The sequence below is a fragment of the Actinia tenebrosa genome, unplaced genomic scaffold (genome assembly GCF_029948245.1).
Source record: "Actinia tenebrosa isolate PJP-AT-01 unplaced genomic scaffold, QUT_ActTen_1.0 PGA_scaffold12__29_contigs__length_12842862, whole genome shotgun sequence".
NCBI lineage: Eukaryota > Metazoa > Cnidaria > Anthozoa > Actiniaria > Actiniidae > Actinia > Actinia tenebrosa.
This window is the reverse complement of record NW_028292572.1, coordinates 1,281,685-1,299,773: the sequence shown is the minus strand read 5'-3', so window position 1 is coordinate 1,299,773 and position 18,089 is coordinate 1,281,685. Positions and strand designations below refer to the sequence as shown.

Sequence of the window (18,089 nt, the reverse complement as noted above, 5' to 3'; positions counted from 1 at the left end):
ATATAATTTTAAAATTTTTTCCAGAGATATAACAGCTGTTTGGATTGGTTCAAATAATGACATAATTACTTTAGCCAATCAACAAACTGGTACGAATATCTACGGGGTTTTCACTTTCAATGATCGTGATAGTTAACGGGTTCATTGGGACAATGTGGACGAAGTTTCTAAGTTTCTTCAGCTGTTTAGCTGCTTTTTTAGTCGTTTCTTCTGGCTATAAACCAGTGATTATCATTCATGGTATACTGCGCCCTGCTAGTGAGTTGAACGATCTCGCTGGCTTCATCAAAGCAGCCCATCCTGGCACAAATATTAGCCTCATAAGCATCTTCGAGAAAAAAGAGAGCTTTGCTCCTCTATGGAGTCAAATCAATGGATACCAGGATAAAATAAGACCGATAATGCAACAGGCTAAAGATGGAGTTCATATCATTGGCTTTTCACAAGGTTGTATTATGTAAACAATTATGAGCTATTTTTCACACACACCAGGAAACACTTGAAGATAGAACTTTATAAATCAGCTGATATATCACAAACCCATCTAACAGCTCAAAGTGTTTGAGAGCATATAGATGTATGTTAGTTTATTGCCATTTAACTTTATATTTTTTACTCTTTTCGTTGTTGGTCACCATAAAATTATTTACTTCCTATACAATGAAAAGTGAGAGTAATCAAATTCTTGTAGCGGAAATTTAATTATTTGAGCTTAATATGTATCGAAACCAGCGTGTTCCAACACTTGCTTTTTTCTAATTATAAATACGATTCCCAGTCACTCGCGACCAACTAGACCTTTACACAAACGAAAAATTGAGTTTTGGTGGATGTCAATCAAAAGAGTTTCTGTGGGTTTCTACTCCAGGACTGACATGAATAGTCACTGTCACATGAACACACACACACATACACGAGCAAACACCATTGCCTTTATCTTATGCTTCTTGTTGCTTTGAATTTCTCTTTCGGTATATATTTTCTTAAAAATGTCACAGGATTCAGACTCCGAATTTCAAATGCTTGACTGCAAAGCTATCAGTATTGCCTATGATTTGAGTGTCTTCAGAATCAGGCAATTAAATTTTGATAGCTTTGAAGTCAGGCATTTGAAATTCAGAGTTGGAATCCTGTGACAATGTTAAGAAACCCTTTGATTGATGTCAACCAAAACTCAATTTTTCATTATTGATGAAGAACAAGTTGGTTGCGTGTGAATGGGAATGCTTCTGTTTTCAGCTGCTGCTAATAAATTCAATTATTATTGCAAAATGTTGATAATATCAAATTCAGTGGATCTTCTGGGAATCAGATATTTTCTTTACTGATAAAAAGTATCTTACTATTACAATATACTAGGTGGAATAATAGCTCGAGGGATGATAGAGACAACGTCTGATCACAACGTTGATACACTTATTAGCTTGTCATCTCCACAAATGGGCCAGTATGGAGGTATTAATTAATATAGATCATTCATATTTTATCTAGTAAACTGCGACTGTGGAGAGGAGGGGTGGAGGAAATATAGCCTCCCCCACATTTTGATAATATCCACTACATCTTCAGTTCTCAGCTCCCACATAAATGGGCAATTATATTGAGGACCCAATGCATGGAGGATGGGATAAATAAAGGAATTTATTACATGGAAATCTAGGGGGTCTTGGAGAAGGCAATCAAAAGATCTTGAGGGAGCATATTGGAAATACAGAATATCCTCTACTTGAGGGTGTCAGGAGAGGATATAGAGTTGCATGTACTTTGTCCATTAAAAACTGAAAGCCCATTAGAAATTGAAAACAAATTAAGTATATGTTAGGGGTGGGGGGAGGGGGGAGAAATTGTGGTTGTCTTAGACGGGAGAGCAAAAACCATATCAATCCTGAGAGATTCGTTAGAAACCCCTTGGGTCCAGTTAGGATGTTGATTCTAATTGCCTTTGAGGCCGGCGGCTAAAGGCTGGTTCAAAACTGCAAGCAGAATCATAAGCTTCACTTTGCTTCTGTTGTTACCATTACCAGGTTTTCGTCAAAGGAGGCTGCCATGTTTTCTACTCTGAATGGCCTGGGCATGAGCTCTGTCATCGGTCAAAGCATCCGATTCTGATTCCAATTCTTTGGTTCACACTTGATCATAAACATCATAATCTGAATCAGAGTTGTAAGAAAAAGAAAACCTTCTGAACATTCCGATTCCTTTGCCCTTCTGCTTCTGATTATTGTTTTACACTCAATCGTAGGCTCCTCTTACGACTCCACTTCTGATTCCGATTCCATCACTAGTGTGAAAACAGCCTTAAGAAAATGTGTGCTTGACCTCTTAGGCAATTATATTTGATGCAACGAAAGTTTGAGGTCTGAACTGGGCCTTATTCATTATTATAAATGTTAACTGTAATTCTATTTCTGTTCTTAGATACATCTTTTCTAAAGCCTTTCATCCCAGATGTTGTTGTGAAAACGGCATACAAGTAATGCCAGACAAATTAATATATGTATGTGTGTGTGGCAGTGCACAGAGGCTCTGGTCCATTTTGTCAATGTAATGTCGTCGGGGTGGAGCTGAGTCTCTGCACATTGCAATGAATGCATACATGTGTATATGTTTATGTATATATACATACATATTCCATTTTTCTTGTAGTTTTTGTTCTCTTTATATGTACTGGGTAACCTGCTTGTAAGGGAAGTTATTTCCTGTTTCAGGTTCTCCCCATAGCCTTTATTTTTTCTTTTTGCTGTAAAACCAGTAAAGTAAAGTATGTATAATAATTCATTATCATTTGCGGGTTCCAGAAGTATTCTCACCCTAGTGCTTTTCAGTCATAGGTTTATGATCAGGAAGCAATGCTGGAGCACTTAAGGTTCGGGGCATAGTGAGGGGGGGGCAATGCCCTCCCCCCCTCCCCCCAAAAAATAGTTTAACTAAAAATTGTAAATTTTCCTTTTTTCCTATAATCAAAATGTGTGTCTTCTAACTCTGGTAGTCTCTCACTATGCTACTTTCACTGCTAGGATGGCACATGTCAGCATGGTTTAACCAGGTGCTGATGAAAATAATAATCTTTTTTTTTTCTATTTTAGGGTTTTCTATACTTATTGGTTTCAACACCTGCTTTCCATTGCAAATTACTGGAATGGTAAGAATAGCTAAAATAAGTCACAGAATCTGATCTTATGATGGTTCTCATCATCTCTAGTTCTGCAAAACTGTAAGGAGATTTTATAAAGTTGACAATCCAGGAAATATCCGTTCATTCCACTCCCCAGATGGAGTTTTCTATAAGTTTTAAATGTTGAGAGGAAACTGGAGAGAAGACTTTTTTTAAACTAAATTACATTATTTTGCAATTCCATTCACATTTTTTCATTATCATTTCAGATCCATACCATGAAGAGTTAAACCTAAAAAAAAATATCTTTCTTCCTTACATCAACAATAACCAATCATCTCGTTATTATAATAAAACAGGTAATCCAGCTTTTGATACTCAATACATAAATAAACTTCGTAGATACATGCATGGATATGATTTATATCTAGGATGTAAGGCTTATCAGAATTGTCACATTCTTATTTTACAGCTTATGAAACTCAGAAGAAAAACTTTTTAAAGTTGAAAAACTTAATTCTGATTGGTGGGCCAGATGATGGAGTCATCACACCCTGGGAATCAAGGTACATATTTTTGCCTATATTAAATAAATTGTTAGACACATGCAGTCACTAATAATATGAATCAACTAATATGATGGACTATCAACCGAAGGAGAATTGACAGAACCAATATAGGTGGGCATAATGTTTTTCCATTTTCCATTTCCATTTCATTTTCTTGAATACTGAATATAGAATAGGTTTGGTAAAGCAGATGTTGCTAGGATATTTTGATTAGTGGAAATTATTTGTCTTTCTGTAAAGCTTGTGAAGAGTTCCACTTCTAATGAAACAATGTGATTTATTACATTATTTTGTTTTGCAGTCAATTTGGATATTATGGCTCCAATAATTCATACATAAAGTCTATGAAAGAACAAGAGGTTAGTAAGTACTTTTCTTATAATTTGCAGGCCTGTAGCTAGGATTTTTGTTGGGGGGGTGCTAATTTACAAAAAGTGGACCAACCATATACTTTATTTTTTTAAAGTCCCATAGGACACATATATAGAGGTATAGATAAATTATTAAAGTAAAATTGATTTTTTTTTACTTGGTTTTACGTGAAAATATCATACCAGCCAAAATCTCACTTGCTTAAAAAGCGGACCTTTAGCACCCCCTGCATCCCCCCTAGCTATGGGCCTGATTTGTTATCTGCATTTGTATAGAATAAACTAACCTAACTGTTAGTGAAATTATAAATTAATGCATACATGGATGTATGAATAAAATGAACAATGAATAATAATTGATTTTGAAAAAGCATTTTTACTGGATGGTTCACTATCCACTTATTCAGTTACAATTTAGAAAATACTGACTTTTTAGAGTAAAGAAACTCAAGAGAATAAATAGAAATCCCTTCAAATCATAACAGAGAACCCTAAATAATTCTGTGGCAAGCACTCTCATTGTTATATCATTCATGCTTACTAGTCCTTGGTTTCTTATCAGTTTCTGTTATACCATATTCTTTCAGGTTTATGTCCAAGACAGCTTTGGTCTTCGTACTTTAGATCGTAATAGAGGGGTTCATACTTATACGTTTAGTGGGATTAAACACAAAAATTGGCACCGTTCTAAGGAAGTGTTTGACAAAGCTATTGAGCCATGGCTGACATAGTTTCCATGGTGACTAAAAACTTACATTTCTTTAACAAAATTTATAATCTAGACAAGATTTTTTAAATTAACATTTGATTTAATTTGAAGAATAAGATTCTTCATCAAAACTATATCAACATATCAAATGTATTTTCTCAAGCATTTACCAGTATAGACATAATACTCAAGGGAATGACTCATGATATGAAATGAGAAACCACTGCGCCTAAACTAAAGAGGTCTATTTGCACATATTTATTTAATTTTTGAAAACTGGTTTTAATTTTACATGTACACTAAAATTTGTTATAAACAAAAAAATGACAAATCTTTTTCTACTTTTTTAAGAATGTTTTATTTTGTATGAAGCTGAAAGCTTTGAATACTTTACTGTACACTGTTATAAGAATTTTTAATTAAACTCACACGGAATTTAGATAAGTATTACCTAGGTATGATTAAAAATGGCACAAGGATATGATACAGGTAAACTTTTTAAGTCTAATTAAATTCATTACATTTTATACAGTCATGGGAAGTGGCAAAATTAAATTAAATTTGACAGATATTGTAGTTATTAATCTTGTATTGCCATGTATTTGATGTCAGCTTTTTGCTGTAGTTGAATATTTATTAATAAGTTCTGCATTGCTTCAGACTCACTTTGTGTTCGTAAAGCATTTATCATGTCCTCCAGCTTATCCTCACCTTTAAGGAATTCCTTTACTCCATGTAAGCTTAAACCCATCTGATGATCTGTTACACGATCCTGTTAGATAAAAAGTATGTATACATATTTGTCAAACTCATTAATAATTCATGAGGAAAACACAACAGAAATCACGACTGTGAATAGTGTTGTAAATCTGATACAAAATTGTGTTCATTTGCATAAACATAAAGTTGGATTTTCTTGGCCAGATTCACTTTAATTTTTAAAATTTTAGTGAAACACAAAGGAACTAACCTAGATGGCTAGGCTACACCTCGAGTTTGTATATTTAATACAACACAGCCACTAGTACTGTGTATATTACATGATAGGTGTTAATACAATACCATGAGTACAACACGGACATGAATACTGTAGATTACTTATCAAATGTCTAGGTTAGTTTCTTTGTGTTTAGCTAAAATTTTCAAAATTAAAGTGAATCTGGCCAAGAAAATCCAACTTAAAGTTTATGCAAATGAACACAATTTTGTATCAGATTTACATCACTCTTTTTCTGTTGTGTTTTCCTCATTCATGAATTAATTCATGAGTTTGATAATATTAATTACAACAACAACAACAACAACAATAATAACTTTATTAGACACAAGATCCACTCAGCTGACACTGGTTTCATACCTGTGGAAAGTTGTAAGTTCTTATATTCTTAGACCTTTCAGCAGTGCCAATCTGTAAAATAACAAATAAAATTGAAACTCAAATTTTAATATTCCATTCTTAAATGTCGAAACTGTCATGTAATGAAGACTGTGTGTGGAGAAACAGCTGTTTCTTACAAAGTATACCTGTAATCTGCGAGTTTGGTCCCGTACCCATATGGCTTGTCTTTGTAATCTTATATCACAAGTGAGATGTTACGACTTGTAAAGCACAGGCTTTCTTCTGTGGAGAAGAATCGTATTAAGGTATGGACACACAGTGCAACATTGCACGCAACATTGCAAGCAAAAAATTTGAATCTGGGTGACACACATTGCAACCAAAACTCTCAAAATCGCTTTGTGTCAGCCTGTCAGATATTTGGTCAGCAGTTATAAATTTGGTGCAAGCTGATTGGCTGGAAATTTCAAAATGTTGCAGGTAATGTTGCAGCCATGTTCACATGATGAAATTTGTTGTGCGCAATGTTGCAAGAGTAGATTGCGATTCAACTTCAGATTTGTTGCATGCAACGTTGCATGCGACAAGTTTGGGGTAGACACACACGCTGCAACTGTCCGGTTGCGATGCAACTGTCTGGTTGCAATGTTGCATGCAATGTCGCAAAGTGTGTCAGCACCTTTTAATATGCTTGCCTCTTGCACTATGATGAAGAAAGTTTTTACACTAAATTATTTCAACAAAATAATAATGAATAGTTATTAATTAAACAAAACCCTTACCTTTCAATACAGCTCGAATAAAATTGACTGTGTCTGCCGTTTCTTTAAGAGTTCCTTTTTTCTAAAATTTTCCAAGCTGAATAAAAAAGGAACACAAGTGATGGAAAACGAAAACAAGCATAAATGTAAACCCCGGGTGTAAACCTTTCTCTGAACGAAATACAGTGGAACCCCGCTCTAAGGACACCTGCTTAATAAGGACACCTCGCTATTAAGGACAGGTCTCAAAGTCCCAACGAAAGCTCCATACATTTTCTGTTAAATTAACCCGCTTTATAAGGACACCTGTTAATAAGTACAAAGCACACATTTCTAGGACCTGAATGACAGTTTCCATACAAAATCAACCCCGCATTTAGGACACTTGAAATTTGAAGACGTCTTTACTGTATTTGTTTATTGATATAAGGAGCATAATACGGATTATATTGTCAGTTTTTGTGTATCAGCGGACCACACACTGATCATTGCAGTAGAGTTTCCTATTACAGCATAATGAAATAGACAACAAATAAAGATCGCAATAGCATTGCATTGTTATTTTACAGAATTCAACTCAAAATGAAATTGTACAATACAGTTCAGTAAATACGGATGTAGTTCTTGTACGGTAATGCACTTTTTGTTCCAGTTTAGGCTGTTATATTGAACATTGTAGTTCAAGGTTTACAGTACAGTAAAAATAAATGGTTAAAAATGTGTTTTCAGCGGTTTTTCTGACACCCCGTTAATAAGGACAGTTTTGTCCGTCCCAACGGTGTCCTTATTAACGGGGTTCCACTGTATGTGCCTACCTCCTCGAGTTGTACTTCAGCAAGTGTTTTTATAAGAGCAGAAACGTATCCTTCATCGGCAAGTCGAACGATCTTTTCATCCATTTTTATGGTTGGTTGAAAAAATAAAAGGAAAAGTGAAGTACAATATTATTATCAGAATGCAGCCGCTGTCACAGGCATTTGTGTTCCCCCGAGTTATGTGTTCCCCCGAACACTGGGCACTAGTGTTTTGTGTTCCCCCCTCCCCTCCCTATGAAACATCTTTGACATGATTCTCTCCCCCAGCTAAAAACGAAAAATAAATGGATTATCTCTATCGTACATCTTTATCGTACATTTTATAACCGCGTGATCCTCTACTGCCGTTGGTATTTTAGGAGATAAAATTTTATTTACCGAATTTAATAAATCAAGCGAGTTCTTTTCTTGGTCTCGTGGCAAAATACATGAAAATACCGATATGCAAAATTTCTTTGCTGTATTATTTAGCCCTACATGACCGGCGAAAACAGATGAATGAAACTCCTCAAAGACCCTTTGCTTCTCTTCACGTCCTCTGATTACCACTCTCTTTTCCACTCCTTCTACGTACCATAGTACACGATGCTAGTGAGTTTCCGTTCGAGCGAGAGCTTCTTGTACATTCTCCGTAAAACATATTTTTCTTTATTCACAAAATCAGGAGGATATTCCTTTCGGGATAAATAGTTAAAAACATTATCATACTGTGAAGCTTCCATGATTTTTTGAATTTAGATTTAAAGAATTTCGTTGAATTTAGATTTAAAGAAAATTCTAAGATTTAGCCGGTTTGTAAACCGAAAACCAATCATTTATAGAGCATCCTTGACCTGGGGGAGAGAATCGTGTCAAAAGATGTTTCATAGGGAGGGGAGGGGGGAACACAAAACACTAGTGCTCAGTGTTCGGGGGAACACATAACTCGGGGGAACACAAATCCCTGTGACACCGCCATAACTTTGAGTCTTCCCGCCAAAACAATACGCAGTGCGTCATGGGACTAGCACAGGGATCCCAAGCTATCATTTTCATTTTCAGTATCAAAATAAATTAATAAATCACAATGATCTCGTAATATTGGCATTCGACATTAAGTTTTTTAATTAAAAGATGAATATTAGGATTTTTTTTTGTCATTTGGATATAGTTTATATACTATTTAAAAAATTCTCCAGTGAGATATAAAAGCTGTTTTGATTGGTTCAAATAATAGCCTGATTACTTTAGCCAATCAACAAACTGGTATGAATATCTGTTTTCTTCGAGCGAGCTTTTACTCTTCAATGATCGTCAGGTTGTTTTGGACAAATATGTGGGCGAAGTTTCTAAGTTTCTTTAGCTGTTTAGCTGCCTTTTTAGCCGTTTCTTCTGGCTATAAACCAGTGATTATCATTCATGGTATATTAGACCATGCTAGGGACTTGAACGATCTCGCAGAATTCATCAAAGCAGCCCATCCTGGCACAAATATCAGTCTCATAAACATCTTCGAGGAACAAAGGAGCTTTGTTCCTCTATGGAGTCAAATCAATGGATACCGGGATAAAATAAGACCGATAATGCAACAGGCGGAAGATGGAGTCCATATCATTGGCTTTTCACAAGGTTGTATTATGTAAACAATTATGAGCTATTTTTCGCACACACCAGGAAACACTTGTAGATAGAACTTTATAAATCAGCTGATATATCACAAACCCCTCTAACTGCTCAAAGTGTATGTATGTTAGATGTTAGATGTATGTTAGTTTATTGCCATTTAACATTGTATTTTTTACTCTTTTTGTTGTTGGTAGCATAAAATTATTTACTTCCTGTACAATGAAAAGTGATAGTAAGCAAATTCTTGTAGCGGAAATTAAATTGTTTGAGCTTAATTTGTATTAAAGTAGCTATAGTACTAATTTCTGCAGATTATTATTTAAAATTAATGAAAGCCAACCTTGATTGCTTCAATTTTCAGCTGTTGCTCATAAATTTAATTATTATTACAAAATAATGTTGATAATAACAAATTCAGTGAAACTTCTAGGAATTCCATTAAATTTTGTTTACTGATGAAAAGTATCTTACTATTATAATATACTAGGTGGAATAATGGCTAGAGGGATGATAGAGACGATGTCTGATCACAACATTGATACCTTTATCAGCTTGTCATCTCCACAAATGGGACAGTATGGAGGTATGTAATTGAGTCAAAAAAAAACCATATGAATAGACCATGTGATGCGACTTTTGGGAGTTGATTCTTTCATGTGTAAATATTTTAACATGTTCGTCATAAAAGAACAATTCTCAGGGGAATGTCATGTGATCTGAAATGGGCAATTTGCATACAAAGCTAAAGAGGCATATTCTGAGAGATTTATTAGGAACTGCTTGGGTCCAGTTCAGATGTTGAATCTAATTGCCTTTGAGGCCAGCAGCTAAGAAAATGCTGAGAACTACTATATAATACATCAGCTATCTTGCTGAGCACTAGGAGATAGCATGTGTTAAGTTTAACACGGCAAAAGTTCGCTGAGCTCTGGGCTCTTTTCATTATTATCAATGTTTAATATATTTCTATCACTGTTCCTAGATTCATCTTACCTCAAGCCTTTCATCCCCAATGTTGCTGTGAAAGATGCATACAAGTAATGACAGACAAATTAATATGTATAATAATTCATTATTGTTTGTGGGTTCCAGAAATGCTCTCACTCTAGATCTAGTGCTTCCCAGTCATACATTATAATCAGAAAGCCATGCTGAAGAAATAGAGCCTTATACACCTAGTGTGAGGGCATAGCAAGAGGCTAGGAGGGCGAGTAAGGGGGGCAACTTCCCCTCAATAAGATTGATTAAAAATTTTAAAAATTAAAAAAATGTCTTTTCTATTTTGTTGGGCTACCTGTGGGTTTTGCAGGAATTTTTGCTCCAAAATGTGTAAGCTCACCCCTCAATCTCTGGTACTCTTACTATACTGCTGTTGAGAGAAGACCACCAACCCTGAATCAAAACATGCATTTACCTGAAGTTAATTCTACAGGATACAACCTATATAGGCTGTTGTCAAAGTGCTGGTGCTGATGAAATAATTTTTTTTTTCTTTTTCAGATTTCTCTATTCTTTTTTCTTTCAACACCTGTTTTCCATCGCAAATTACTGGAATGGTAGGTATAGCTAGAATAAGTCACACAAGCTGATCTTATGATGGTTCCTATCATCTTGAATTTTGCAAAACTGTAAAGAGGTGAAAAGGAGGTGAAAATCCAGAAAATATCCATTCATTCCTATTCCCAGATGGAGGTTTCTAGAATTTTTAAGGGTTAAGAGGAAACTAAATATAGAGCATATGCAGTAAAACCATGAAATAAAAACAAAGTTGATACTGACCAATAGCATGTATTTAGTGACTTATAGTTGCTATCACTCAACCAGAACATTCATCATACAAAGACAAATACACAAGAGATCATTTGTGTGTTTTGCTTAATAAATGTTCTGGTTGAGTGCCAGCAACTATTAGTCACTAAGTAGCTACTATTTGTCAGTATCAACTTTGTTGTTATTTCATGGTTTTACTGCATGTGCTCTAGTACTTTTTGGAATTAAATATTTTGCAATTTCGTTTTTTTTTTCATTTTCATTTCAGATCCATACCATGAAGAGTTAAACCTAAGTGAAAATATCTTTCTTCCTTACATCAACAATAACCAATCATCTTATTATTATAATAAAACAGGTAATCCAGCTTTTGATACTCAATACATAAATAAACTTTGTAGATACATGCATGGATATGATTTATATCTAGGAAGTAAGGCTTATCAGAAGCACTGGTGGCGTGCGCTGCTGATGCGCCGCCTCTTACCAATTTTTCTCCAGGTCCTCCGGTTTTCCTCCCTCCTCAAAAATCAACTTTTAAATTCTAATTCGATCTCTGGGCTTTCACTTAATTTAGAGCCTAGCTCTGTTGTGATTGTGCCACGCTGTGATCGTCTGCGAAAAGCTTTGTAGATTAGATTAGATTAGAATTGTCACATTCTTATTTTACAGCTTATGAAACTCAGAAGAAAAACTTCTTAAAGTTGAAAAACTTGATTCTGATTGGTGGGCCAGATGATGGAGTCATCACACCCTGGGAATCAAGGTACATATTTTTGCATGTGCTAGACACATGCATTCACTAATAATATGATGAATGAACTAAATTGACAGACTATCAACAAAAGAAGAATAGATCCTTTCAGCTTGGGGGTACTGTTTTTTCCATTTCAGACCACATGTCATTATCCTGAGAATATAATTCCTCGTTTTAGTTGTATCCATATTCATTTGTCTTCTTGTGTACAACTGTTAAACCAAAAAATGATACTCTAGGGAATGACATGTGGTTTGAAAATATTGGAAAACATTACATCCAAGCCGAAAAGGTTTATTGACAGAACCAATTAATATTGGCATACTGTTTTACCATTTTCCATAATTTCCCATTTCATTCTCTTGAGTATTGAATGCAGAATACAGTGGGTTAAGCAGATGTTGTTAAGATATTTTAATTAGTGGATATTATGTGTCTGTCTGTAAATCCGTTGAATGGTTACTTCATGATACAATGTGATTTATTCCATTAAATTAATATTGTTTTGCAGTCAATTTGGATATTATGGCTCCAATAATTCATACATAAAGTCTATGAAAGAACAAGAGGTTAGTAAGTTTTCTTATAGAGTGACCACAGTAAATCCATGAAACTTTAGTAATACCAAATAGTAATGATAAAAAGGTAAATTATACACCGTGAAAAGATGAAAATACTGACGTTTCGGACACTAGTCCTTCGTTTCATGCAAATTCCATTGTTTTCTATTGTTTAACAAGCACTATATTGTACTATTTAGTAATTAGTGTTTCATGGAATTACTGTGGTCACTCTAATTTCTTATCTGCATCTGTTTGTAATAAACTATTCTAACTGTAAAGTATTTTGAAGTGAAAATATAAATTTATTTATTGAAACAGTAATTATTGTTACAATAATTATTGAACAAGTTCCCTACAAGGTGTATATGAATCACACAAACTCTACTGACGTACTATAAAATATAGTACCCAATGCATAGAGAGATGTATGAATAAAAAAATGATAGTGAATTTTGAAATAGCATTTTTACGGGGTGGATCATTATCCACTGAATCAATTACGATTTAAAAATTGTGACTTGTTAGAGTAAAGAAACTCAAGAGAATAAATAGAAATCCCCTCAAACCATAACAGAGAACTCAAAATAATTCTGTGGCAAGCACTCTCACTACAATATCATTCATGTTTCTGTTATACCATATTATTCTTTCAGATTTATATCCAAGACAGCTTTGGTCTTCGTACTTTGGATCTTAATGGAGGGGTTCATACTTATACGTTTAGTAGGATTGAACACATCCATTGGCATGGCAACAAGGAAGTGTTTGACAAAGCTATTGAGCCATGGCTGACATAGTTTCCATGGTGACATAAAAACTTACATTTCTTTAACAAAATTTTATTATCTAGATGAGAATTTTTTATGAACATTTAATGCATTTTTTACAAAAGTAATTATCCAGACAAAAAGGTTTTTGTGGACATTAATTTAATTTTATTTGAAGATTGAGATTCTTCATATCCAAAACTATATCAACAGATCAAATGTATTTTCTCAAACATTTACCAGTATACAGACATAATACTCAAGGGAATGACTCATGATTTGAAATGAGAAACCACTGTGCCTAAACTTAAGAGGTCTATTTGCACATATTTATTTAATTTTCCAGTTGAAAACAAAACAGTTTATTTTGATATACTAAAAAAAAAATTATATACGAAAAATGACAAATCTTTTAACTTTTGAGAAATTGTTTTATTTTGTATGAAGATGAAAACTTTGAATACTCTACTGTACATTGTTATAATTCTTAAACTTGTTATAAGAATTTTTTAAATTAAACTAAGAACTTAGATATAGACATTACCTTGGTATGATTAAAAATGGCACAAAGACATGATACAGGCAAAATTAGTCTTAAGTCTAATTAACTTCATCACATTTTATACTGTTCCAATATCGTGTTGGTTAGTTACTTCTAGCAGGAGTAATCACACATGTGTATAGCAGTACACGAGCTTTAATCAAGACTCAGTAATGACTAACAAAGGTTACATTGATAACCGGATATATGCATACGTCATATGTGTACATATAAGATTACATAATGCAACATCCCCCTTTTTTTTTTTATATAAAGTGAAAGGTTACAGGGACACTAAACAAAACTAAAATATTTCTTCAAATGTCTAATGGTACCTAATAATATATGATAATCAAAAAATATAAAAAATCATCATCTGTTTTCTGATGAACATGTAATCATTGTTCAGTTCATAATTGATTGATAATCTGTATTGAATCATTTTAATGTTTATTGGATATAGTCCTTTAAATATGTGGGTGGTTTTCTTGCTCTTTGCGGGCGCGAGGGTATTATGGGCTCATCATTGGGCGCGGTAGGTGGGTTGACAGGGTCTGTCTGTGGTGCAGGTGTGATATCTGCAGGGCGTGTTGATGGTATCTCAATTGGCCTCCCTGTCATCGCTGGATGCGGTGTTTCTTTCTCCGCTGTCTTCTTCAGGTGACACCTGTTTCTGCGGTAGGTATCTCCTTCTGGTGTCTCCAAAGTGTATGAACGCTCATCCAGCCGTTCCTTTACTGTTGCCTTTTTCCAAGTCTTTACCGAGTTGGAAAGGTTTCATCCTCACCGTATCACCTTCTTCCAGTGGTTGCAAATCTTTCGCGTTTCGGTTATAATATTTGGCCTGTTGTTGTTGGCGTCGCTTCAGATCTTTGATTTCGGCTTCTGGAAATATCACTCGTGGTTGGAGTAGTTGCTTAGTCATAGGCAGCAATGTCCTCGTCCGTCTGTTTAAGAGTCTTTGCGCTGGACTTGATTCCATCCCTTGGGTCGGAGTGTTTCTGTAGTCAAGAAACGCAAGGTAGGGATCAGATTTAGCGTCGATTGCTTTACGCAGAAGCTTCTTTGCGGTCTTAACGCCTGATTCTGCTTTTCCGTTTGCTTTGCTGTTGCCCGGACTGCTTGTCCTGTGGACAAAGTCCCACTGTTTTGCAAAGTCTGCAAACTCCTCAGAGTAGAACTGAGGTCCGTTGTCGCTAATCACCCGTTCAGGACATCCATATCGCGCGAAGTGGTTTTTTAGCTTTAGAATGACTGTTGAAGCTCGACTGTTTGGAAGCCGATCGATTTCGAAAAAGTTACTATAGTAGTCTGAGGTTACTAAGTACTCTTTTCCATCTATCGTGAATAGGTCTGCACAAACTTGCTCCCATGGTCTCGTCGTCACTTCGTGTGACATGAGTGTTTCTTTCTGTGGTGTCGTTTCGTAGTTTCGACAGATTTCGCATGAGGTAATCAGTTCCTTTATCTCTGCAGACATGCCAGGCCAGAACAAGGCTTCACGGGCTCTGCGCAGACAAGATCCAATACCTAGGTGCGAGGAGTGTATTTTTTGCTTCATATCTTGTCGTAAGCTTTGTGGAATGACAACTCTCTGTCCTCTGAATATAAGACCATCTTGTACCGTTAGTTCATCTCGAGTGCTAAAAAACGGCTTAGCTTGTTCAGGGAGGTCCTTTCTTTCTTCTGGCCACCCTTGTAAAACAACTTGTTTTAGGATCTGCAGGGTTTCGTCTCTCTCTGTGGCTGTTCGGATTTCCTGAATCCTTTCGCTGGACATCGGTAGCCAACTCGCGTTGTTTACTACCTCAAACTCTGTACCAGATGGGTGTTCTGTCGAGGCTAAATAGGCTCGGGAGAGAGTGTCTGCAAGGTACATGTATTTTCCTTGCTTGTAGTTGACTTCAAAGTCATACTTCTGCAGTCTCATCATCATACGTTGTAGTCGTGGTGATGCACAGGTTATGGACTTTTTAAGGATGCTTTCCAGGGGCTTGTGGTCGCTGCGTACTGTGACGTGTCGACCGTAGGTGTAATGGTTAAACTTTTCTAATGCAAAGATGACTGCGAGCATCTCCTTCTCTATCGTAGCATAGCGTTGTTCCGTCTCTGTTAGGGCTCGACTTGCGTACGCTATGGGCTTTCCTTTCTGTAGTAGAGCTGCTCCTAAGCCTTTGTTGCTTGCATCACATTGCACCTCAAGCTCATCTTCCGGGTTGTAGTAGCTCAATACAGGTGCAACAGTCACTAGTCGCTTTACCTCTTGAAAGGCGTTCTCCTGTTGTTGAGTCCACTCCCACGGCGTGTCGCTACGGGTTAGCTTACGGATGGGCTCCATGCAGTCGGCAATCTTTGGTAGAAACTTTGCCAGGTAGTTGACAAAGCCATTCAGACGCTGTACAGCCTCGACGTCTGTAGGTCTCGGCATTTCTTGTACTGCGGCTACTTTGTCTGGGTCGATCTTTAACCCTTTGTTGGAGAATACATGTCCCATGTACTTCACTTCATCTCGCCTCAGCTTTACTTTGTCTGGGTTGAGTGCAACGCCGTACTTTTTACATCTGTTCAGCAGGTTTAACAGTTTACGGTCGTGGTCCTCGTTTGCCTCTTTGTCGGTTGTTCCTACGCCGTATATGAGTACGTCGTCTGTGATGTCGAGGATTCCGTCTAGTCGGTCAAGGACTTGGTCAACGCGCTTCTGGAATATCTCCGACGAGACAGTAAGGCCAAAGGGAAGTCTGCGCCACCGGTATCTTCCGTGTGGGGTAGAGAACGTCGTCAGCAGGCTGGACTGTTCGTCTAGAATACAGTGCCAGTATCCTGAACGGAAGTCTACAGTCGAGAAAACCTTCGCTTTCGAGAGTTCTGGTAGTAGATCATCAAGCACAGGTAGCTGATATCGTTCTCTTTTGAGCGCTTCATTCAGTGGTTTTGGGTCGATGCATATTCTCAATGCTCCGGATTTCTTTGTAGCCACGACAACGCTGCTGACCCATGGTGTTGGCTCGTCGACTTTCGCTATCACTCCAAGATTCTCGAGTCGGTCGAGTTCCTCTTTGAACTTCTCTTTGAGTGCTACTGGTATTCTTCTTGTAGGAGCTACCACTGGCGTGAAGTTTTCGTCTACTTCTAGGTGTACTTCGCCGGGAAAACTTCCAAGTTCCGTTTTGAAGACTTTAGGGAAATCTTCCACAATCCTCTCAACTGTCAGAAGCTGATTGATGCTTTCACCAGGTGTTGACTGACGTGTGGTCGGTTCAAAGTTTTCCTTGTTGATAGTTATCAGGCGCATTTGTTGTGCTGCTTTAGCGCCTAGCAGTGGAGTGAGGTTTTCTCGCACTATGATGAACTCTACTGAAAACTTCTTTCCGGTCTTTGGATTCTTTATGACGACTCTCGCAGTTCCACGCGGTTTTACCTCGGTTTTGTTCCACATAACCAGGGTCTTGTTAGATGGCTTCACTTCATGGCCGTCAATAAATATTTCGGGTAGAATATTAATCGACGCACCACAGTCTATCTGAAACTTTACCGGTTTCTTGTTGACCATCATTTTAGCGTGGATCTCTCGTGGGTATTCTGTGTCATCCACTGTACAAATATTTACACACACATTTCCGATCATCTCGATCTCGCTGTCTGAGTCGCTATGGTTGTTTACGCTGTTGACTTTCTCTGTCTTTTTACAGCATTTTGCGTAGTGGTTTCGACCTCCGCATTTTCGGCAGTTCTGTCCCCAGGCCGGACACTTCTCCTTCTGTAATGGATGATTTCCAGCGCAGAATTTACATTTTGATGTTAGTACATGTTGGGTAGGGACATTCCGATCATTCTTTGGTTTCCGCACAGCACGTTGCCTTGGCTTGGATTTGTGACTCAAAACATGAACTTCTTCTACTTTTCTATCTGCCATAGCTTTAAGTTGTGTAGAAGTTGACTCTGTGCTGCGACATATGTCTATGCAAGCGTTCAAAGTTAACTTTCGTTGCTGAAGGAGCTTTTTTCTCGTTGCTGTGTTGTTTACGCCGAACACGATGCGGTCGCGTATCAGCGTGTCTCTCATGCATTCGCAGAAGTTACATGACTGAGCTAATGTGCGTAGATGCGTTACGTACGCGTCGATCGATTCATTAGGCTTTTGATTTCGACTATTAAATACATAGCGTTCGTATGTTTCGTTCATCTCTCCGATCGTGAACTGGTTGAACTTCGCAATAATATTAGTTAACGTACCCTTCTCTTCCGGAGTCTCGAACGGTAGGCCATTATAGATCTTCACTGCTTCTGTTCCAATGCAGTGGAGGAACAGAGCGACTTTGTAAGCTTCAGGCTGCTTGTCGATGTTCATTATCACTGAGTAGTTCTCCCATGATTGTTTAAACGTCTTCCAGTTCTCGGCGATGTTTT

The 18,089-nt window shown here is 36.8% G+C and overlaps 2 protein-coding genes and 1 long non-coding RNA gene across 4 annotated transcripts; 2 read left to right on the top strand and 1 right to left on the bottom strand.

Annotated features, from left to right (window-relative positions):
- The first annotated feature begins 119 nt into the window (after positions 1-119).
- On the top strand, positions 120-5,333 carry LOC116291306 (lysosomal thioesterase PPT2-A). Its single transcript, XM_089028160.1, has 8 exons — positions 120-447; positions 1,360-1,455; positions 2,419-2,473; positions 3,087-3,142; positions 3,385-3,474; positions 3,588-3,681; positions 3,986-4,043; positions 4,643-5,333. Exons 1-8 carry the CDS (start codon positions 120-122, stop codon positions 4,784-4,786), a joined length of 921 nt encoding a protein of 306 aa, XP_088884286.1. The 3' UTR covers positions 4,787-5,333.
- On the bottom strand, positions 1,452-6,949 carry LOC116291268 (uncharacterized). 2 transcript variants are annotated; one of them, XR_016119431.1, is made up of 6 exons: positions 6,886-6,949; positions 6,289-6,385; positions 6,122-6,172; positions 5,476-5,536; positions 2,627-2,740; positions 1,452-2,150 (listed from the first exon to the last, which is right to left on the bottom strand). It is a non-coding gene; the product is annotated as an uncharacterized LOC116291268 (long non-coding RNA). The 2 variants fall into 2 exon arrangements; XR_016119432.1 differs by lacking the exons at positions 1,452-2,150; positions 2,627-2,740 and having other exon boundaries at positions 5,400-5,536; positions 6,289-6,382; positions 6,886-6,940.
- Positions 6,950-8,942: 1,993 nt separating this feature from the next.
- Positions 8,943-14,069, top strand: LOC116291267 (lysosomal thioesterase PPT2-A). Its single transcript, XM_089028159.1, has 8 exons — positions 8,943-9,287; positions 9,772-9,867; positions 10,267-10,321; positions 10,785-10,840; positions 11,323-11,412; positions 11,727-11,820; positions 12,323-12,380; positions 13,028-14,069. The coding sequence occupies exons 1-8, from the start codon at positions 8,966-8,968 to the stop codon at positions 13,169-13,171; spliced, it is 915 nt and encodes a 304-aa protein (XP_088884285.1). The 5' UTR covers positions 8,943-8,965; the 3' UTR covers positions 13,172-14,069.
- The last annotated feature ends 4,020 nt before the right edge of the window (positions 14,070-18,089 follow it).

Bases quoted from the DNA above. Each gene is read 5' to 3' on its own strand.
- LOC116291267 (XM_089028159.1), top strand. From the start codon at position 8,966: ATGATCGTCAGGTTGTTTTGGACAAATATGTGGGCGAAGTTTCTAAGT. The intron at 9,288-9,771 runs GTTGTATTATGT...ATAATATACTAG, and splicing joins TATCATTGGCTTTTCACAAG to GTGGAATAATGGCTAGAGGG. The intron at 11,413-11,726 runs GTAATCCAGCTT...CTTATTTTACAG, and splicing joins TTATTATTATAATAAAACAG to CTTATGAAACTCAGAAGAAA.
- LOC116291306 (XM_089028160.1), top strand. From the start codon at position 120: ATGATCGTGATAGTTAACGGGTTCATTGGGACAATGTGGACGAAGTTT. The intron at 448-1,359 runs GTTGTATTATGT...ACAATATACTAG, and splicing joins TATCATTGGCTTTTCACAAG to GTGGAATAATAGCTCGAGGG. The intron at 1,456-2,418 runs GTATTAATTAAT...TTCTGTTCTTAG, and splicing joins ACAAATGGGCCAGTATGGAG to ATACATCTTTTCTAAAGCCT.